Consider the following 22,808-nt stretch of genomic DNA (forward strand, 5'->3'; position numbering starts at 1 on the left):
GGCGCGCGTCCAATGTCGATTAGCGGGTGGAGCAGGACGGCTGCGGCCCGCCCCGCGCCCCAAGGCCAAGGTCTGGTTAGCGCCGCCACGCCCCGCCACGCCCCGCCGCTACCCGCCGCTACCCGCCACGACCGCGCCGTGTCAGTTTTCGCTGTCATTCCCCGTGATGATTATTGATTTTCTCGCGGCGCGATGGTCTCGGTATATCGCTTAGGAAACGTCTGGCCGGCGCGCGCGCGCCCCGCGGGCCCGAGTGGAGGAGCTGCTGTGCTGAGTGGGCCGCCCAGGTCCGAGTACTGTACCTGTCCCACTCGCACTCGTTTGGGGCGGGGGTGGGGTGGGAGGCGCCCGCGGCGGGTGCGACGAGGACGCGCGCGGCCTCGCTGGCGTCTCCGTCACTCTCGCGGCTCTCGCGGCCCGCGGTGACACTCGCGTCGTCACGTCAGTGGTGCGCGGCTCTCGCGGCGCCCGGCAGTGCCATGAGGACCATCGTCGAGTACGGCGACCTGCCGCCCGGCGGCGCGGCGGACGTCGCCAGGTCGCGCTTCCTGGAGGCCTGGCTGGAGGAGGCCGCCGACGAGCACGCGCACCGGGACCAGCAGCACGTCGTCGACAAGGTGCCCACCCCGCCGGTTTCCCCCCGCGCTAGGCTTGGCGTTTGAGACAAGACAGGGCCGCCTGCTCGCAGTGCGGGAGGGCGCAGCTCGGCGGCGCGATTTTGGCAGCGGTTCAAAAGCGGCTTGTCTCGGCGCGCTTGGTATTGGCCCGCGCTGCCCGATGTTATGTTCCCATTCATCCCTTTTTGTTGCCGTTGCTGAGGCTCTTCTTTGTCCCGGCGCGGCGGGCAGATTGCCCGTTGTCAGCCCCGGACAATTAGCGGCCGGTCTGGTCCGCGACGTGCTAAGTCGCGTCCAAGGGCGGCGCGGAGCCCACGCCTCCTCGCTCCCGGCCGGGCGGCCGGGCGGAGGAAAATGGGGCGAAATACCGTGGAGCGGTCCCCTCCAAAAATTTGCACAAATGGTACAGCGCAACGCGTTGACGGTTGACGGCGGCCCCCTGCCTGCTGCGGTTGCCGGGCTGCCGTGCGCCGCGCCGTCTATCTTATCAGCCGACACCGCGGTGCTCCCCGCGGCCGCGCGTGGCGCTCTGCAAATACTGTACGAACAAGCAAGGCCAATGAGGCGTCCGCGTATCATGTAATAATTCGCCAAACTAGGGAAGGAAATTTGCAAAATTGCCCGGAAAATTTCCGGTAAATAACGAAAAACTTCCATAGTCTGGGAAAATTTCCATTTTTTTGCCGGAAAATTTTCCGGAAACTTTCCAGGGCTTCGACCGAACGCTATTTGACTTGACGACCTGCGAGGCCACTTTTGGCCCAAAGGTTTCGGTCCGACCGGTCCAACTCAACGCCAAATGCTAATCCTCCCTCCCTTGTTCTGTTTTGCGTTGCAGCCCCCGGAGAATGCGCTGCAGGGCCTGCAGAACCGCGTGCTGTCGGAGCACGAGCTGCGCGTGCAGCGCTCGCTGCAGCAGCTCAACGTGCCCGACTGGTACAAGAACAGCGCGCGGCCCGCCGAGGGCTTCCTGCTCAAGCGCGGCTCGGCGGACGCGGGCGGGCAGCCCGGCACCGGGCGCGTCCGCTCGGCCGGAGGCTGGCCCGGGCTGGGCGTCAAGACCACGTCGCTGTCGTCGCTGCGCAGCCCAACCACAGGTGAGTTGATTGATTTAATTGATAGTTGTAGTTGCGCGGTCGGTATGATTGGGGCTAATAACGGGCTGTCCGCCCATGGACCGCTCAGCCTAGAAGCGAGCCTAGAAGTCAGGGAAGTGCGAGGCGATATGGGCCTGTCAGAAACAATTGAAATAATGTCACTGCATTTCTTGGGACTTGGAAAAATAAAAATTGGAGTTGAAATTTTGAGTACTTGCGGAACTTAAAGTGACCTCGAGATGGCGCGTATATTATTTGCATCCTTGTACAACGCTCTTGTGCGTTTGGTTTCAGCTGTGCGACTCGGCTCCTCGCCCAGCCCCCCTCCTGCGGCGTTCACCCGCTGGAGCTCTAGCAGGCTAGCGGGCAGCTGCAACGCCACGCCCAGCACCTCGCCCTGCGGGTCGGCGAGGTCCTCCTTCAACCACCGGCAGCCCTACCTGGGCTGGCGCTCGCAAGAGCGACTCTCGGGCACACCCAGGACGCCGGCCGAGAGGCTCGCCCAGGGCCTCCTCGAGCAGCGCGAGCAGCAGCGGCTGCAGCAGCGGCTCCGGCCCAACGGCGACAGCAGTCAGGTAAGCGGACGGGGTAGTTGACAGAGACCTGCATCTCCGCGGCCATCACAGCACAGACAGCCATAGAAGTTGGACAAGTTCATAGTGAGTCTAACGTTGTCTTTCTCGCTGTGTCCGTCAGGCCCAGTCGTCGTCACCGAACCTCTCCGACGTGCGGTCTTCCATCAAGGAGGTCACCTCCGCAATCGTGCACTACGTGTCCGCCGCCAACGGCCCCGGGTCAAGCTCGGACGTTCGCGTCGGCGCGCCCGCCGCCTCCAACAGCGACCTCCGTGGCGGCCACCCCAGCGCGTCAACGGGCTCCACCCCTCGCGTGTGCTGGATCGAGTCCTCGTTTGTGGGCTCGAGGCCCATCGAGCAGCCGCAGACCCCCGACGAGAGCGTCGTGTCCACCTCGCCGCTGCAGCTCTCGCACCAGGACCTCTACCTGGACCTGAAGGACCTGAAGCAGAGGCCGTCCCCCCTTGGCCACGGCCACGGCCCCCACAACGGGCCCCACCAGAACCACGGTGAGTTCCTCCGCGCGTGAGGAGGGACTCGTACTGGACGACGGCCATTTAGCCCTGCCTGTCTGCATGGCTGTATGTCTTATTTATTATTACTACTTTTATTTCATTAGTGTCATTTTTGTGCCTTTCCTTTTTTTGTTGTTGTCATCGTCTCGTCTTGTCTGTATGTCAACCTCTTATTCTTGTCTTGTATTCCCCTTCCTATTCTTCATCATCATCATCATCGTCATCACCATCGTTATTCATCCTCCTATCCGGTGTGCTAGAATGTGTAAGTCGAGTGGATATTAGGAAGACGAGTTATTAGCTGCTAAGGTCATGCTTAACAACAAGCGCTGGATTTTTAAAAGTTGGGCAGGGTTTTTAGAGTTTTTTATCCCCTGGTAGGGTACACACTCTATATATTTGTGGCAGTTGTGAGATTGGCAGTTTTTTCACATTTACTTCCATGAGTGTCGCTGGCCTGAAAGTAAACCAAAGACAGTCCCTTATCAAAGAGTTTTATGTGGTAGGAAGAAAATCAGGTGTTCAGGGACAGTATGATAGCATTCAGACATGTTTGCTTGTTGCCAGCTTTCCCAGACGAGATCGACACGCATCAAGACAGCGACTCCAGCGAACATACTCTCAAGCGAACACCGAGCAAACGAGACACTGCCTTCATTCGGAAAAGGAACCGGAGAAATCTTAATAAAAAGAAAAAGGGATCCAAAACGTGGAGAACAAAATCAAAACTGAAAGTTGTATCTCTCGAGGTATTATTTGGAATAGGAGTTTGCATGCTTTGATTCCTAAGGCAGTATAACGTTTTAATTTATTGAGAGGCATAGATACGCCTAGTCATATGCTTGCCTCTTGCCCCCTATTTTAGACATGAATCTGGCTGATTGAACCACAGTTTTTACTACTGTTGCATACATAAATCTTCTGTGATTTTAAAAATAATTCTCCATTGTTTTGACAAAAGTCCGTGATTGGCTCTAGAGACTGATGATCATTCAATCACATTGTTTTCTCATCCCATCCCTTTGCGAGACCTTTTGGTCTTAATTTAAAATGGGAATAATGATTAGGTTTATGTTTTTTTGTTAGTGGTGCTCTTGTGTAAGTGTCCAGATGTATAGTGTACAGAGAAAATCTATTTTTGTGTTGTTTTTTGTATCACCTCAGAAGTTCCTACCAGAAAATCAAAATAACTTTATTCTATTTATTTTAGGGCAACTTATGTCATATTAGTTGGTAGGAATTGCTGAGGCTGTATATAAGATGAAAGTAAGATAATACCTACCTTCCTGTTATTAGATTCTCCAGAGGCAGGAGATCAAGTAAACTCTTTGGGTGTTTAGCCTATAAATTTTAATAAACATGACAGAAGCTGTATTTAAAGAACTCAAGGGCATGATTGTAGGTCAGGGAAGCTCTGCATTTTCACTCCTGGCTGGTGACAGATGGGGCCACTGTCATAGTTTCCAATGCCACCAGAAACGTAGTCGAAAGACCCCCATCTCTGACCAACCTAATATCACTCAATGAGTGAGGAAACTGAATTTGTTACGCTTTATTCTGAAATTGCCTATTTTTCCCTGGGTTTCAAGAGGAAAGAATGTTTTGGAAGGAACTTGCAGTGAACAGTAAGAAAGTGACTATAAATTAGGATATTTTCTTGTTTTAATTTTGTTTTTAATTTGCATGCTCTTGCTTGTACATTTGTATAAGCCATGGAGCAATTAATGTCTATCCTCTGAGAGGGTAAAGTCAAATTACATTGGGAGGAAATCATTTCATTCATGTCATTTTTCAACGATTCAAACTCATTCAGCTCATTGCCCATACAGCTGAGCATCTATTCATCGTTCATGTCATGAGTTGCTTTTCTGACCAGATAGTTTGCACACAAATCCACCATGAAAAATGTGCACCATGTTATCATCCATTTGTTGGCTTTATTTGTTTCAAATCACCTATGTGTTTCATTTCTTAGGTAGATTGCCTATTGCTTAAAGTTGTTTTATTTTTCTGTCTTAAAGCGCTCTGACGTGTGGGTGCCAAATGTGCATGCCATAAATCAAAAGGACCATTACGCCAGTTAGTTGTAAACCTGCCTCTGTAGTGCTCCTTTACATTGATTGTAGTTCTTGAGTCCGTTACTGTTGAGATTAGAAATATATGTAAAATCTTTGGTTTGTAAAGGCCTTGATTTTCTTGACAGGTATCACAATATGTTTATAATTGATTGTTCTCTATGAATTCCATTTTTCATTGCTGGCTACTGCTAAAGAAAAGAGTATAGTTCAATTTTTATTTTGTTCTTTTTCTACAAGTAAGCCTTCCGTATATAGCTTGTTGCAATTTTCTTCATTGATTTCATTGTAGAGCATTTTGTTGAAAGACAATTCTGAGTGTTTCACTTAATTGTGGTTTTGTAAATAAATCTTTGACTTTCGTATATGTGTTTTTTATTTCCTTTTTTTTATGTTTTGCTTTGTCAAAATAGTGCATGCGCATAGATCATTCACGAATCACTCGGCTATAAATTTGCTTTTTAGTTCCTTATTCACTCATAAATGTTATTATTGATACGCAATCAGAACTTTTAACGTAAGATGACATTACTGTTCTCCTCGCCCACCTAGACCTCCACGAGCGAATCACCACCGTAGCTTGTATTCACTTCATAGGGAGGAGTCTGCTGTTAATTCGCCTAGCTGCTACGCGATCAAGGGTTGTTCACAATTATGTCCGGTACATCTCTGTGTGAGTTCGAGGCATCGCACGAGCGCGAGCCGGCTAGCTCGCACGGCTCCAAGGCTCGACGCGACTGTCCACCCCCCAGGCGCTCGACTCTGTTAGGCGCGGGTAGGCCAGCCCGCACGGCTCCAAGGCTCGACGGGACTGTCCACCTCCCAGGCGCTCGACTCTGTTAGGCGAGGGTAGGCCAGCCCGCACAGCTACGAGGCTCGACGGGACGGCCCACCTCGTAGGCGCTCGACTTGATCCGCGGAAAAATGCCCAAAACCTGTCGGCCAAAATACAAAATCCCAAACGACGACTTTGCTTGTGCCTTTCGCTAGACCAGAACCCTTACCGCATGCCTCACAACCGCGACTTGCACACAGCGACCAACAGAGCAAAGCCACTCACCCACCCCGTACAAGTACAGCCCCCTGCATGGTCATGTGCGACCTGGTGCACGCAGGGTCGACGGTGACTTCAGCAGCCTGCGCCGCCCGGCCGACCTCGCCGTCGCCGACGACACCAGCGGTGACGGCCTTGCACGTGCCCTACCGACCCAGCCCGTCGTCCACCACCATGGAGGATGTGCTCGACTCGCTGCTGGGACTGCCGCCCCCGAGCCGCTCGCCGAGTCCGGGGCCCGCCCAGCAGCAGGGGCACCCACAGGCACAGGGGCACCCCGCCGGCCATGCCGCTGGCCTGAGGAGCTGTGCTGATATTAGGCCTGACCCCGCAGGTAGGAGGACTGTGTAAGTTGAACCACCTCCACGATCCTCGTCGAGATGTCCGGGCGCAAGCCCAGCGCTCGAGAGCTCTCATACTATCGCTCGGTCTTTGGCGAGCCGAGTCAATTCAGTCTTCTGTTTACAACTGTCCTTTTTTCACTGTTTGTATTTATGTATATAGTTTGCTTTGTCTCTGATTTTGGTTGACACCAAGCACAGCTTTGGGCCTAAAACTTTGGCCGTAATAACTCGAAATTATTTTTCGGCAAATCCGCGGTGACTGACCAAGCGCCTGTCCGTTCTATTCACTTAAGCCGATGTCGTGCGTGGCTCACACAGCGGCCCCGGGGTTGACTCCTAACGAGGTGGTTGATTTGATGTTTGTCCTCAAATGTTCGCAATGCTGCCTTCTCTTACACAACGCCCCTACCGGCGCGCCCCTATCTTGAGTAGTGATTTGGAGTAACTGTTTAGTCGGGCACTGCACTCAACGCGCGTTCGTCGCCGCGCCCTCACTCCCGCCTCTGTTTGAAACAGGCCCGGAGCCCTGGCGAGGCCTCCCTTTAGCCGCACCCGTAACCGTAGACTGGTGACCGTTGGGCCACCCTAGCAGTACTGGTAACCTAGCCGGAGTGATTAGCGGGAGAGGGGACCAACAGGCAGCCAGGAGGGCGTCGAGCAGAGCCGAGCGAGTCCTCACGACCACCATGTGCTCTGTGTGCAGGGTCAGCTAGCGACGGCTGTCCGCCGGCTTGGGAGGACGTCGTCGAGCACCAGGAGAACGGCGTTGACGGTCCAGATGAGCCCGCCGGCTGGGAGGCCTCCGACCTCGTGGCCACGATCAAGGGCGTCGCCACGAGGCCGTCGCCGTCGGGAGGAGCGGCGCTGCCGGGTTGGGGTGACCCTGGCGGGGACGGCCCCGCGCCGCCGCCCACCCCGAGACCACCGGGCTGGCGGGGCACCGCCGTGGTCAGCGTGGTGGCCGAGGAAGGCGCGGAAGAGGCCGAGGGCGAGGCCCAGTTTGCTGCCGCCGTGCTCACCATGCCGCTGGACCCGGCGCCGCCGGGACACCGTCGCCGGAGTGAGAGCTGCGCGGAGCAGGGCGCGCTCCAGGACGACCCCCGCGGCAGCAGGCGGCGCGCGGCGCGGCCGCGGCGCGTGTCCTTCGACCTGGGCGCCACCGGGGCGGGCTGCGCGGGTGGCGCGGGCGACGCAGGTGTGGTGGCGTGCCGCCGCTACGGCTGCGGCCGCGTAGTGGAACGGCCCAAGTCGTGCCACAACTGCGCTCACACCTACTGCAGCCGCGAGTGCCGGCGCGAGCACTGGGAGGCGCACAAGCGGGCGTGCGCCGTGCGCCGCGTGGGCGGGCTGCTGCGTCGCGTCGTCGCCAAGGTGCGCGGCGACACGGCGGCCATCTCGGTTGTGGCGCGGTGGGGCTTCGAGCGCCGGGGCCGCGGCGCTGTGCGGCTGCTCTTCCACAGCACGGACGCGGCCGAGGCCTACGCCGCCGGGGAGGCCGAGGCCGGCGACGTGGGCCAGGAGCTGGTGTACGTGCGCCGCGCGGACCTGCCCGCCGAGGAGCTGGGCTGGTCGCTGTACGAGGACGTCAACCGCCTGTGCCACTCGTACAACCCGGCCACGCGCGCCGTCACGCTGGTCGTGCTCGAAGTGCTGAGCGAGGCGCCGTCCGACGACGGCGTCGTCATGTGGGAGCGCCAGCTCATCTCCAGAGTGTTCCGCGTACACCTGTTCGCCGAGGACGAGCAGGACTTCACCATCATCTTGCTGAACGCGGTCATCGCCGAGGTCACCGAGCGGCCTGTCGTGCTGCGCAACATTGTGAGGGCGGTGAGCCGCACCGGGGTCGACCTTCGCGACGAGGAGCACGCGGACGCTCTCCGGCGGGTGCAGGAGTACATGGATCAGGGTATAGGCCGCGAGGACGTCGACGGCATCGAGACGCTCGTTTTGGACGTAAAGAAGGAGCCCGGTGGTCGCGTCTTCATCGCACTCGTCGCGGATCCGGCGTCGGACATGACTAGCGTGGCCAACGCCCCGGACTACACCGAGCTGGTCGACGTCGGCTTCAATCAGCCCTTGAACCTGGCCTCAGCCTCGACCTCAGCCTCCGCCTCGACGACCGCTTCCACCGCGGCCTCCTTCGACGTGGAGGAGGAGTGAATTTCTTCGGGAGCAAGGCCTCGAAAGGGCTTGTGTGAACCTAGCGTTTCGTGAGCTGCTGGCCCTGGCCGCGAGGGCCTGGACCAGAGCCCCGCCCCCGCCGTCACCCTTCCAGACTTCCAGAGGGGTGGCCCTGGAGGCATGAGGCTCCAGGCGGCGGAGCAAGTGGCACTCCTGGAAAGAGGCGCCAACCCACGTGTTGAACTGGAGAGGACCTGTGCTGTTTGTTAGTCACTGAGAGGCATTTTAATGGTTTCCCATGAAGCTTCCAAAGGGATACTGACGAAGTATGTATGAAATAACAGACTGGTGTGTAATTTCCATGTTTTGACAGACTATTGAGAATTTTATAAAATCTGTTATCAAAAACATATCAGCCTCTTTTTTCCCTTTAACAAAAAGAATTTCAAAAATGGAGGGCACTTTGGTATAGTCATACCTTAAATAAGCACAGTTATTATAAAACAAATATTGAACATTCCAATTTTCATCTATATGCTGGTATTATAAAACCATCTGTGCCAAAATTAAGATATCAGCAAGAGAAACAAAGCCATACTGGCATAGGTGTTGCTGTCTCTTTAAACCTCTCTGAGTAGAATACCAACAATCGCACAAGAGAGGAATATGCTTTAAGAATATTAATAGGATTGTTTACTTTACTTTCTTTTACCATTTGCATTTTTGTTCAATTTAAAAATCTCCAACAGATATTTATAGAAAATTTTGTAGATAGCTTGTTTCTCCCCAAGGTCTTTTCTGTCTATCTACATTGGTTTCTTTTAATCTTCGTCTTCTTAATGAAATACCTTAAGAAATTTCAGTTTTGTAAAGGGATATGTACACTGTGTACTGTTGATTATATACTTTTTAAATTGTTACTATTTATTATAAGGTGTTTTTGCTGTGATGTATCTTTTCATTGGAAATATTTCTTACCAAAACTTTTTTGAATATTTTGCTTTCAACTCAGCAGATATATGCAAAAGTATTGACTGTTAGTTTCTATCTACCAAAGAGGTAACGCTATCTTTTAGGTCAGATTTAATATAGATACTGTATTCATATCTGAATGGGATATGATACACAACATCAGTTTTGCTTCTACGAGAAGGTTGGAGTATATTGAAGGATTTTAATACTCTTAACCATATCAGAATACACAAAACTGCTTATGAAACCTTGTATCAAATATGGATCAATTAGCTCAAACAATGCAAAACATTACAATAGGTGAGTGCTAAAATTACTGTAGGTATTACTGATGTTGTCAATCACAGTTTGAAGCATTAAGTGCCAAAAGCACATGTTGTGGATGCAGGTAAAATGACTTATTGGAATTAAAAACCATCACCTAGAATTTTATTCAGTAACAGTATGTTGCAAGCAGGCTGAAATCGAAACTAATTTGATGGACCGCAAAGTTTTACGAAGACTCTAACCAAACCATGGAAGCTGTGATGTATTTCTCAGCTGGTGCCACAAAAGTAAAAATACTACAGAGCATGGCATGGAATTAATAGAAATCAAAATAATTGCCTAAGAACCAGAAAATTACTTTATTTTCTTTTAAGAAGAGAGATAAGTTAATCAGGGTATCACATGGTTTCAAATTATGGCACTACTTTCAAACTCCAGCTGTTAGAAAAATGAAATGACTTATTTTGCTGATAATCATGAATGGAATACTGTTTTTCTAAAACATATAGAGAGCAACATGTATAGAAAGATTTATTCTGCTTATCAAATAATTTTACATATAGAGGTACTTCTCTCTCATGACATGTAGAGCAAACCTTTTGAAAGCAACTGCTCTCCTGGAATACTGCTTCTTAGTCAATGCTCTTGTTTTACACCAACTCTACGAGTAGGACATACTAATGTCAAAGTCTTAAAGTACCTTCATAGGAAAACAGACTGTTGCCCTTACCTTTAATACATTGAGATGCTGAGCATTTATGCATACTGTTAAGAGTTAAGAGGCTAATGTTTTAAATAAGAAAATCCTCTTGACATGCCTTTAGAAATTTTTCTAATGTTTAAATTCAAGAGCATGCTATTTAATAAATCTTTATGTATATATTTGTTGAAAATATAAATTGTGTTTCATAATATGAACCACATTTGACATTATTTCCTCATGTATCACCGACATTCACAGTCATAGACATCAGTCCAAGAATACAAAATGGCACAATTCAACAGACAATAAAATTTTTATGTTTCAATGACATTAAAAACAAATGACTAAAACAATATAAGTATTTTCTAAAATAACAACATTGGAAATATGAGTTTAGAATAGCTCACTAAATCCAACCTTCACCTTCCTTTCAGTATGTGTGTGCCTGTTGTTGACACTTACTTAAATGGTAACTTTGTCTACCCCCAGATTCAATTCGTATTATCAGTCACAGCCACGCTAACCCTCTTCCGGCAAAGAAAATGTAAGCATCGCATTAAAATGTTGGACAAGGATTAAACAGAATGGCTTTTGGCACACTTAAGAACAGATCTTCAGTGATTTAGGATGATGGAACTTTTGTCCAAGATGAAAGGGACTGAAAAATACCAATTCCAGCTGAAACCATTCCCAATGCTCCTACCTGCCAAGTTTTTAGCTTTGTAGACCAAAGAAATCCTTCAGGGAGATAGTGTATAGCATACACTAAATCACATGATGTGCGAAGAGCTAATAGAAGGAGTCCCCTTTGCTGTATAAGCAAACGCTCCATAGGAAACCTGAAAATAATAAATTAATGTAAAAATGGAACAGGATGAAAAGAAAATGAAACGGAAATAAGAAGTAAATATAGATAGATTTACCTGACATCTGCATCAGTTGTCTTCAAACACTTCTTGTGTTGCTCTAAGAGACTTAAGCTTCTCAGGGCTCTGGAGAGAAAAAGAAAATGACTTTAAAATTAAGCACGTTAGAATATTTATATGAGTAAAAGTCAAGTAGAGGATTGCCTTACTTCATGAGCCCAAGATAAAGAGAGATGACCCAACACACTGTGCTCGCATCAGACCAAGGGTCAGGATTTACTTTGACGATTTTTCGCTCAGCAAGCCAAGCAACTTGTTCCAGAGGGTAGAAAATAATGTCCAAAATGCAGCTGATTCTCCCTATCAACTTGAGATATTTATCTTTCTCCTGTAATCAAGAAATGTATATATTAGCATCTAAAATAAATTAATAGTTAGGAGAACAACTTTGGTGACGGGACAACTTACATTTTTCCCAAACTTGTAGGACAACACATACTTCAAGACTGGTACATAATCAAGGAATCTTAGTATGGTTCGGCAATTACTAATTTCTGAACTAACCAGCTTTAAATCATGTAAAGCTTTTGGGGACTCATAAAATCCAGTTGCAAATTTTAAAGAATAACAAAGTGCCTTCAGAAACTTGTCACGACCACTATATGTGTCAAGATACTCATCTAATTGGTCCAACAATATGCTATCAGGAGGACTCATAATTAAATGTAATTGTGTGTTGACAGAATTGAATCAGTAAACTCTTATCACAACAAACAGTTCCCGGGAGTTAAGTAAAAGCATGGGGTGAATCGTAGTTCTATGATACCAGTCTTTTGCTTGGCTTCTACAAGTCAAATTTGACAGTCATCCATTACTTTAACCTGGCGCCTCTAGGGCACTTTCTACTCTTTTAACAACACTTCCACCTTCCACGTTACTTAAGTCCTGGTACCTGTCCTGCAAATACTGCACATCCACCTGTAAATACCAAGAATGAGAGTCTGTAGACAACCTTTGAACTCAAAAACCTCGTTTTCCCCGTCTAGTCTGTCTTGATTTGTGAGTACATAGACTATATGGTGAGTTCAAATGAAACACTTAACTTTGAAATAAAGACTGGTGAACCTATCTGGATGCTTATCTCCAAAGAATATCAGCCAAAGTGTGTCAGTTCATGCATTGTGCACTGCTTGGCAGCACTGTGTAAACATTGTCTGCTTGGGCAAGGGAAGAAATGGCAACAAAGTGAAAGAAGGCGGCGTACACACCAAAACAACAAAAATGGCTCCAAATCTTGTTGAAGTATTGTCTATTTCTGTTCTTTTAGCCTTACCTTTTATTTATGAAACAAGCAGAGCCTTCAGATATTATTTCAAGTTTTTCGTTTACTATGCGCTTGTCATGTTAGTGTCTTTTTTCTTAATACCTATCATGGCGTTCCGTGCTGGCGATGTCACAAACCTTCTGTAAGTATTTGAATTACTTTTTTACCAATATCATTTTATTTTTGAATGACAATGGTAGTGTTCTGAAGTTTCGTAAGATTGAAGTTAGCGTCGTTATTTGTTTCAACGTCTGGACGTGAAATGTTCTTCAGAATTTTGGAGGATGAAATTGCCTTGTTAACCCCTTCCAGCCACCGGCGGCTGTTTCCATTTATTTTTAAACCTAACAGTCTGCTCTTTTATTTGGAGGAGTTTTGAATATTTTATCGCGAAGTACTTCTGTTTAGTTAAATTCGACCAATGCTGTCATGCTCTACTTCATTTTTGATATTGGTGTGAGGTTACACACTGCTCCATTCAAGTTCAAGTTCAAAGAGAATTCGCCTCCAGTTTACAACTAGTTTGATTCAGAGTTCACAAAACGTACGTGTGTTCCACGCCGGGCGTGATCCTTTTTCTGAGCTTAACGCAGCAACGATAGCCACAGTTAACTTTCTTTCAAAGATCGCATTTGGGTTTTGTGTCCTCTAAATCCAGACTCCAGACTAACTTATGTTTTTTTTTTTGTAATTTTCCATTGTTGTTTGATCACCATTTGCAAAGTATTTATTATGAGGAAATTTTGGCTTATGTTCTGCTTTATCTCGGCATACCAATGTCGTAGAGAAATTAAGTAAAACACTCTCAATTTCACTTCTTGAATTAATTTACTGCCTTATTTTCACAGTGGTGCATGTGATGTGGTTAGAGCTCAGTGCCCGGCTACACAGAATTTTAGCTGGTTAATTTGGTAATCCGAAGTGTAACCATTTCAACCAGTAGGGTACAGCTGACATTTTGGTTAAACGTTTAACACGTTCCTTGCGGCTCATTTTTGATGCCTATGCTTATGATTTAACATGGGATCGCGACCACATAGTGGTCATGCCGCAGCTAACGTGTTAAATACAAGAAAAATGGGAAGTAAAGAGTGCTCTTAAAAATGTGTTTTCATCTTTACCTTTTCTTTTTTTTTTGGGGGGGGGGGGGATGGAAGGAAGGATCAATTCTTGCTTTAGCCACTCAATTTTTGGTTTAGCTGGCCACTTAGTCCTATCCGTGACATATGCACCAAATATATCTTGGGTCAAGAATAGAAAATTATCTGAGCATGTGCATTCTGCCTTAGCAAAATTTGAAGTAGAGATTGTTGATTAATAAATTAGTCTTATTAATTAGAATCATTACAATTTTTGTAAAAACCAGAAAAATGAGTAAAGTTTTAACTTTTTAAAATTTCTACAAAAAAAATTCTTGTCCCTGTGTAATGAGGTCTAAATTAAGCAGTGCCAGGATATACTGTCAGGACTTTTGTGTATAATCAATGAATTAAAGTGAAAGTTCTGAACCTGCAATTCTGCATTTTTCCAGAAAGAAGTGCAACCTGAAAGACTCCAAATATCTGTCCGTGTTACTGCACAACGTAAGATTTACTTAGGTATTTGATACCACTAACTGCTTAGCTTTCAGAGCAACATATGAACACATCTTCTATTTACTATAAAATGCAACTAAGTGCTGAAACATTAATATACTATGTGGTTATGAAACTTTCATGGTTGTAATTGGTGGTGATTGAAACAATTTTTCTGGTGATATTTGGGTTCTAATTTTTATCTTGGTGTAAGATCTTGTCATTCTCTCTGTATCCCAGATCGCTTAGCATGATGAAATGACCTTCCGCTTGCTTGCTCGCTTGACCACATTTGACTCCTGACAGTTGCTAGTTTTCTGATTGCTGCTACTTTGCTGCTTCAGAGGATGGTGGTGGTTGTGCATGTTCTCCTTTGTGTTGTGATGATCTCCACGTGTGAGTAGGTGCTCTCTCACATATACCCTGTCCCAATCAATAATGATAGGGGTGAGGAAAAAACCTCTCATATGCGTGAGTGACAAGTGACAAGGATTGTGGAACTTTACAGGGTGTCTGGTCGGGTCACACTTGGGGACAATGGATACAGACGGGAAGAAGGGGGGGGGGGGGATGTTCTACAGCTTCGGCATTCGGCAACAGGTGCAAGGTGCAAACACCGCCTCGCCAGATCAATTTGCAAGTTGAATTAAATAATGGGAATCACGGCCAGGCTTTTGTTATCCGGCAGCGGACCATTCGAATGAACAAGCCTCTTCATCGGCATCACGTCGTAGGCCAAGAAAGTACTCGACTGACGCAGCTGCTCCCACGACAATCAAACTGTTTACCGCATGTCTGCTAGTCTTCGGAAAAAGAGAGATTTTGACCCATTTGAATAATAGTTTTAAACCCCCGCTGTTACTGAGTGAGATTCTAGGATGTCGATCGTCTTTACTGAGATTAACATATTGAGTCCCAAGGGGCTACGTGAGATCACGTGGAACTCAACGCGTCAAAATGAGGAATCGTCACTCAAAACGATCGAGGTTTCCCAATCATCAATGGGATTGAGATTCTTGAAGTATCGCTCTAATTGGACGAGGACGTTTACAGTACGATCGCGCTCTCCGGTAAGCATTTGCAGCGTTCCTTTTTTTGTTATTTTTCTTCTTCTCAATAACCGACCGCGTGCTTCTGCCCGCCCGCCCGCGAGCATGGTTGGGAACTTTACTTTCAAAAAGTAACGGATAGCAACGGATAGCGTTGATGATGATCGGGACCAAAAGTAACGCGTTTCGTTTACGTTACCGGTCCTGATTAACGTAACGCGTTATCGTTAATCGCAACGATTAAACGGCGTTAGCGTTAAATCGATTTTAAGGGGCCCCTGGTGCTCGAGTTGATTATCACCTGAAAATGCACGTTTCTTTATAGTTATAGTCACCATCAACTCGTTACCCCCTCCCCTAAATTTCTTGTTCACTTTAAGTTATTATAATTTAAAAATAATTTGTCGGAGGCATGGAACGTCTCACTTTCCATTGGCACCCTTCACATAGCAGCACTTCTCGGACGAAAAATTAACGACAACGCCGTTGCGTCGTTAAGGACAAAAAGTAACGCGTTTACGATATCGTTACAGGCACCTAAAATTTTATCGAGTCAACGATAACGTTAATTAACGAAAACGCTGTAGCGTCGTTAATCGTTAAAGTAACGTCCCTAACCCTGCCCTCACCCTGGGGGCTCACACGCTCACGGCTCCGTTCGTGCGAATCTGTCCTGGATATCGCGATCTGATCTGGTTGGTCCGTTTCCTCTCGGCTCGAATTGCCCCCCCCCGGATTGGCCGCCCGTCGATGACACCCGGACTCGCGCGGTGGCATGATCCACGCGAAACACGCTGTGAAAGCCACTATTTTTTTTCATTTCACTGACGTAATTCCAACATCCTCTCGCATTGATGTACTCTATCCCTACATAAATGAAGTGGGGGTGGGAAAAGTCAAGTCCTCGGAGGTGAGGTGTTTTTCAGCCTCCATTCGTCCCAAGCTCACACACGGAAGGTTAATTCTTGCCTTCTTGTCAGCTCAGAAGAGACTAAATTTAAGTTTGATGCCGGAAGCGGTGGATCCCCCCCCATGCCTATGCTTATGATTTAACATGGGATCGCGACCACATAGTGGTCATGCCGCAGCTAACGTGTTAAATACAAGAAAAATGGGAAGTAAAGAGTGCTCTTAAAAATGTGTTTTCATCTTTACCTTTTCTTTTTTTTTTGGGGGGACAAACGAATAATCCCACACGCAAAAACAAGCGTTTGAGAAAACAGCCATTAACTTTGCTTTTTCGGAAAATAATGTATAATGCCCCAACAGCAAAATGTTTGCTGCAGCTGAAAAATCTTTTGCTGTATTTGCTGTAGTATGGTAACAGCATGACGACCTTCAAAGGGGGCGAGTCAGGACCAGTACAGACTCGTTATGCTGATTTTTATTGTTGTTATCACCAAGAATGTATTTTGTCTGGAGGGCGAGGGCATCCAGATGAATTGTCACCATGGCTATTGACAGACTGGTGGAAGCCACCCCGGTTTTTCACCCACGAAATTGAAATCAAATTCGATTGTCTGCCACTGTGACAATTGTACTTGTGCCCCAAACTTACGGATCTTCTTCAGAGAAATGACGTCCGTTTTTCTCAGATTTATTCGGCAAATTACCGGAGCTCGGGCGCCTGCGAGACCCCGGGTAGGCCAGACCGCAGTACACGCATGCACTGCAAACAAGATGTTGCCTACCCACCAGGCGTTAGGAGCGCTCGGGCGCCTGCGAGACCCCGGGTAGGCCAGACCGCAGTACACGCATGCACTGCAAACAAGATGTTGCCTACCCGCCAGGCGTTAGGAGAGCTTGGTTAGGAACTCGCCAGTTTCGGAACGGAGAATGACGGACGTACTTTCTGGACGATCCCTTGCCGTGTACGTGCCAAGGTGGAACGCACTCTGTTAAAAAATGTCTGCGATTTTACAAAGAAGCGGTCGTGAATTGAATTTTTAAAGTCCTTTGGGATCTCCGAACAGTCTCTGTGGTGGCGTTAAATGAAAACTCCGGGGATAGCGCAAAATCGCGCGTGTCGAAGTTGGACAGCTATTCTAACCGTCGCAATAAGCTAAAACCGAAAACCTTTCAATACGTAAAAAACTAAAGGCCTCTTGTAATTTTCTTAAGTAGTTGAGATCGAATTTTCCGGAAATCCCAACAAGTTTTCAACAGTGAGGAGTACCGTCCCCACGCCCGGCTTCAAAACCAAGAGGAGTATGTATATATATTTAAAATCATCATTTCCAGAACAATCGCGGTATTTGAATAGAAATTTCCCATGCCTTTGAAGAAGTGGCATGACCGGTAACGCTGGACACCCGCCAGGAACCGGTCAGTGCTCCACAGCTCTGGTCTAGAACCATGATACAAATGGACAACGGCTCGATATCGGCGCTATACCCCCCCCTCCCCCCGGCCAAACTCGCTCTTTTATGTGTTGTATGTTAATTGCGACCATTACGCCACTCTAAAAAGTATACCTCCACAGTCTAAGCGCTGTGGTCGCCTTACTTGTCAAAACTTTTTTTTCTGAATTCAAATTTTCGGCATTTTTTAAGACTCTCAATCAATATTTTGCCTCTTTTCTTGTCAAAATTGCGCCTCTTCGTCTGGAGCTCGAGGTGCTCGGGTCTCTAAACAATATTTGGTGGCATTGGTGGTTAACCATCTTGTGTGCCCAGCAGAGAAAACATTTTTCTCGCTGCACATTGATCACAGACCATGACTGCGCTGCCCTGATCCCACATGTCGTGCAGCGCTAGTCCCCAAATGGCGTGCTTTTGCCACGATTTGGGCTTTTGATAACAGTTGTGTGTCTACTGTCCAGACACTTCATCGCGGCACAACATCCCCTTTCTCATCGCAATTCACGAAAGTGAACCGAATCCCTTGCGATAGTAACGCTTCGTTTATCATTTGATTTTGAACTCGTTGTCACTTTTGCGTGAATTTCCTGTTATCTCAGCTGTTAGCTCAGTGAGTTTTCAGTGACCCAAGAGATGGCGGGACAAAATAGGGTCAATCGAAGACGAATCAATGATTAAGTGAGCTAAAAGGATGCTCTTCTGAGACCCTGGGGCAGGGCGGGGCGAGGCGGGGCGTGTTAAGGTGCGGCGGCGGGGTGGGGCGGGCAGGGCACGCGTGCCGCCAGCGCGGTTCGACCATCTGACAGTCGCATCACAGCGGAGCGCGTGGACGGGCTAGAGCGCCATTGCCAGCGCCAGCGGGCCGGCGAGCACACCCGCTGTTCAACACCCTCCTCCTCTGCGAGCTGTACGAGCACACTCGGTGTTCAACACCCTCCTCCTCTGCGAGCTGTACGAGCACCCTCCTGCTCTGCGAGCTGTTCGAAATCACCCGTGTCCTCCTCCTCTGCGAGCTGTACGAGCACACTCGGTGTTCAACACCCTCCTCCTCTGCGAGCTGTACGAGGACACCTGGTGTTCAACACCCTCCTCCTCTGCGAGCTGTACGAGCACACCCGGTGTTCAACGTCCTCCTCCACGAGCTGTACGAGCACACCCGTTCTTCAACACCCTCCTTCTCTGTGAGCTGTTCGAAATCACCCGGTGTCCTCCTCTGCGAGCTGTACGAGCACACCTGTTGTTCAACATCCTCTTCCTCTGCGAGCTGTACGAGCACACCTGGTGTTCAACATCCTCCTCCTCTGCGAGCTGTACGAGCACACCCGGTGTTCAACGTCCTCCTCCTCTTCGAGCTGTACGAGCACACGATGACGCACGAGTTGGACCTGGCGGTGCTGCTGGCGGGGCCGTGCCTGGCCGCGGCCATGGCGATGCTCGTCCTCAGCAAGTCGTGCCGCTACTACCTCAAGTACACCGTGTACATGCTGGGCGTGTCGCTCGTCGCCCTCACCATGACCCCCATCTTCATGTTCAGGCCGTTCAACGTGCTGAACTTTGTGTGAGTAGTCGGGGTCGGCAGAAGTGTGCACTAGGTAAAATCCTGTGCCAAAGTAGAGGAAAGGTACAGCATTCCCGTACAAGGATACGGTACAGAATGCACGTGTAGTGCCCATAAGGCTCCGTGTCAAAAATTCCTGTACTCCGTACTTAAAACACCAGTAGAGTATTGGTCAACTTACTGTGCTTTTTTTCAGACAGTGTGTGTGTGTTGCTGGACCACCCGGGGACAAGCGGAGGAAAACAAAAACAGGCGTCAGAACTAAAAACTTGCCTAATTTTGTAAACCTACGGGCTCGCTGTGGCAACTAACTCTTTTCTTTGACTACTCATTCTTAGGTGCACAGGGAAATTCTCGACTATTCCGAAATTAGCCAATTTATAAGTTCTGACGAAGAATATTTTTTTCCCTGTAATACTAAAAAGGTGCGCAGGAAGTTTTAGAAAGTGTCTAGAAGGTAGATAAACGGAGAAGAGAAGTCCTGCTTTTGCGTAGTGCCTGCGACCAGTGACAACACTTGAGTGATATATGTTCCAACCGAAACGACTGTTTAGTGCTTTGTGCATACTAAATGTTACTGTACAGGGTGGGTGATCCGCGCCGTATTTTTTGTGTGCGGACGGGCTTGCTTATCGTCGCTCGCCATAGCATGTCCCCGTGCGAGTATGCAACCCGTCCGCACGCATGTATTCGGTACAGTATAAGCAAAAAACAACAACAAAAAAACACGGCGCGGATCACCTACCGTGTATACTTTATTCTGCATGCATAGCATACACATGTCCGAGCGAATTTGTTCATCGACAGGCATACATTTGTGGAGAACAAATGAAGAAAACTGTACCGGCTGGATTGTATGTCGAAATCTGTACCCGGCCGTCGAAAACCCTCGCCTTAAGCTAGTATATCGGAAACCACCGTACGGTTTGACTAGGAACACTCTTTCAGTCGCCCAGGGATCACGCCTGTCAGCCGTCAGCAGGACGTCCTTCAGCGGCAGCAAAACAGAAGGACTCGATAACATGACAAAAAAACTTCCCCACCTACCCGAACACAACGCGCGCGTTTCTGATCCCTCGGGGCGCCGCCGGTGCAGCGAGGACCTTGAATGCTCAGTTTTGGCGCGCGTTCTTGTGCATGTGTGGGTCTGTGCGTGCGTGTGCGTGTCCCCAAGGCGATGCGTTTGCAATCGCCGGACTCAGCGACCCAGTCACCCATGGAGGGCGGCGGGTCGGGTGGTGGGTGGGAACATCTACATCTACGCATAATATGAATGATCGCTTGACGTGCGCGCGGCAGAGCGGCAAGTCTCGGAATTTTGAATTAGATGAATAGGCTGCTACAGCGAGGCAAGCATGACCCCCCCCCCCCCCACCCTCTCCCACGACAATCTTTTACTAGTTTGCTTACATTTCCTTCTTTTTTGTGTGTGAACTAAGCAAGGAGCTAGTTAGCCCCCACCGCCCTGACCGACCAATCGCGGTACGTTTGTTCCGGGTAGATAATCCAAAAATGTGGGTATTTTTCGCCTCCTATCATTAGTTTGGGAGTACGGTTTAGTGGGAAGTACTGTTCGCGTTTACCAGCGCCGAGAGCGACACGGACACCCCCGATAAAAATTACCGCGGCGCTCAGAACAGTTCTTGTTCTCTCAAAGTTCGTTCAGAAAGTACGTCCCTATCAGAGCCTTGAAGCGAGCGAGCATCGGATGCCTACATGGTGTCCGAAATAAGCGAATTGGAGAGGGAGCTCTGTCCACGGCGCGAGCTTCTCAAGGCGCTAGCTGGTCCCCACTTACCAGATTCATTCGGCAAATTACGAGAGCTCGGAGCTCGGCGCCTGCGAGACTCATGGTAGGCCAGCCCGCAGTACACGCATGCACGGCAGGCAAGATTTTGCCTACCGTCCAGGCGCTTTTGGCTGAACAGGGCATTTTCTTAACGGCAAGTGAAATGACGGACGCAGTTTCTGGATGATCCCACCACAATTAGGGCGATAGTTTGAGCTCAAGAACGACTTTATTCCTTAGCATAAAATTAATTTTGTTTTCCACGTCTCTTGTTTTGTTTCGCCAGTTTTAGCCATTACTTTGTCGCTCACGAAGCAAAGTTTCAAGGTCTTTTGTATGTTATTAAGATACCTCACATATTTCATTTGTTTTTAACGGAAAGAAAGCTTTGTTTTGTATCCCTACCCACAGGACCATATCTATATGCGCGCTTGAAGCTCATTTTAGCCTTCACCGAAACGCTCTAAACAAAATGGAAAAAAAATCGCCTCAAAACATTGCTACTAGCACCCGTACCCCGTACCTCCGAAACGAAGCTGACGCCAAGAAGCAGGGGCAGTTTTAGCATGGTCTTAGCTCCGGCTGACAGAAGCAGTGAGGGAGGCGTACAATACTATGGCTTTTTTACTCGTTCTTTACCTGCCTTTTACTCATATGCTATGAGGTAAAAAGAACGAGTATTCGTTCTTTACCTGCCTTTTACTCATATGCTATGAGGTAAAAAGAACGAGTTTGGTGTGGCTTAATTTAGAAACATCAATTGATCTCTATGAATATGATAGGTACAAGTATGAATGTATGATCATTTTATTCAGTGAACTGTGCCTCACATTTCATAATAGAGGTATTTTTGAGTTATGAGTAGAAAAATTTTGGCCTTTTGAAAAATTTTCTAAGTGTTTCTCAGTGCATACCTGCAACCTTGTGAACCCATCATTATTTTGTTATACAGATTTACTAATATGCTTTGCATCTGTAATATGAATGCCAATTTTTTTAAAAATATTTTTTAGGAAAGCTTTTTAAAACACTTATTTTTAAGCAAAACACACTGTCATTTGCGGGAGCGAATCCAAAACTACTGATATCCAAAGGGGTGCTAGCTAGGCAAGCCGGGTGGCGCTATCTTTAGGAGAATAATGACAACACTCGTGCGCGGCCGTTTAAACAGAAGAATGAGCTCAACAATGTCTAGTCTAGTGAGGAAAATGTGAAATTTTCTAGATGTTTGGATCATCCTGTGATTCAGTCTTGCTCTTCATTTTGTTATTACTAGCACAGAATAGTCTGCCTCATTGCTTCTTAGGAATTTTTTAACCATTTATGAAGGTACGAACAATCATGCATTGCCCTTACAATTCATGCACAAATCCTTATTATTGACAATGTATTGGGTTTGTCACTAATATTTTTCTTACAGGCATGTGATGTGATGTTATGTGAAGTTATGTTTGAAAAGTTATGTTTGAAAAAGAAAGTAGAAAAAATACAACCTCATACACATACAAAAATACACACCACTAACTCGGATATCATTGCGTTGCAAAAGTTTATGTTCATATCTGTACTATAACGACAGTGTGTTTTGCATGAAAATAGTAGTATTTAGGGATATTAGTAGCTCTGTATACCAAAAAAAAACCCAAAAAAAACAACAGATGGGTTCACAGTTGCACGAGAACTGTGAAAAATACTGGAAAAAAATTCTAAAATAAGTCCACTGCATTCTTAATACTTATCATAAATGTTTCTGAATTACCTCATATCTAAGAGATAGGGTAAGAAGTAAAGAACGAGTACATATTTTAAACACAAAATTAATTTGGTGTTTTCTGTGCTCCTTGTTTTTTTCCTGCAATAAATTGGCGCCCTTGCCGGCTGCGACTGATTTCTAGACATCCGAAACTGTCTTTACCAGAAGGCAAATTCCTCCGCCCCCTCCTCACTT

At 47.6% G+C, this 22,808-nt stretch overlaps 3 protein-coding genes across 7 annotated transcripts in view; 2 read left to right on the plus strand and 1 right to left on the minus strand.

Annotated features, from left to right (window-relative positions):
* Positions 1-10,555, plus strand: part of LOC113213438 (uncharacterized) — a 27,262-nt gene extending 16,707 nt beyond the window's left edge. For 2 of the 4 annotated variants that reach the window (XM_052271500.1, XM_052271499.1), the window contains exons 2-6: positions 1,456-1,714; positions 2,009-2,289; positions 2,411-2,798; positions 5,995-6,267; positions 6,981-10,555. In XM_052271500.1, coding sequence (XP_052127460.1) covers positions 1,456-1,714; positions 2,009-2,289; positions 2,411-2,798; positions 5,995-6,267; positions 6,981-8,437 — 2,658 coding nt within the window. In that variant the 3' untranslated portion in view covers positions 8,438-10,555. Of the gene's footprint in view, positions 1-381; positions 618-1,455; positions 1,715-2,008; positions 2,290-2,410; positions 2,799-5,994; positions 6,268-6,980 lie in introns of those variants that run through there. The other 2 variants (XM_052271498.1, XM_052271501.1) reach the window with 2 other exon arrangements.
* On the minus strand, positions 9,778-12,172 carry LOC113213541 (peroxisomal membrane protein 11C). Its single transcript, XM_026432648.2, has 4 exons — positions 11,675-12,172; positions 11,416-11,594; positions 11,264-11,332; positions 9,778-11,179 (listed from the first exon to the last, which is right to left on the minus strand). The coding sequence occupies exons 1-4, from the start codon at positions 11,921-11,923 to the stop codon at positions 10,963-10,965; spliced, it is 714 nt and encodes a 237-aa protein (XP_026288433.1). The 5' UTR covers positions 11,924-12,172; the 3' UTR covers positions 9,778-10,962.
* A 245-nt stretch (positions 12,173-12,417) lies between these two features.
* LOC113213424 (1-acyl-sn-glycerol-3-phosphate acyltransferase alpha) overlaps positions 12,418-22,808 on the plus strand; it is a 19,081-nt gene continuing 8,690 nt past the window's right edge. Inside the window, exon 1 of one of the 2 annotated variants that reach the window (XM_026432493.2) lies at positions 12,418-12,672. In XM_026432493.2, coding sequence (XP_026288278.1) covers positions 12,488-12,672 — 185 coding nt within the window. In that variant the 5' untranslated portion in view covers positions 12,418-12,487. Of the gene's footprint in view, positions 12,673-18,474; positions 19,072-22,808 lie in introns of those variants that run through there. The other variant, XM_026432492.2, reaches the window with a different exon arrangement.

The sequence above is a fragment of the Frankliniella occidentalis genome, unplaced genomic scaffold (assembly GCF_000697945.3).
Source record: "Frankliniella occidentalis isolate FOCC.00 unplaced genomic scaffold, Focc_3.1 Scaffold163, whole genome shotgun sequence".
NCBI lineage: Eukaryota > Metazoa > Arthropoda > Insecta > Thysanoptera > Thripidae > Frankliniella > Frankliniella occidentalis.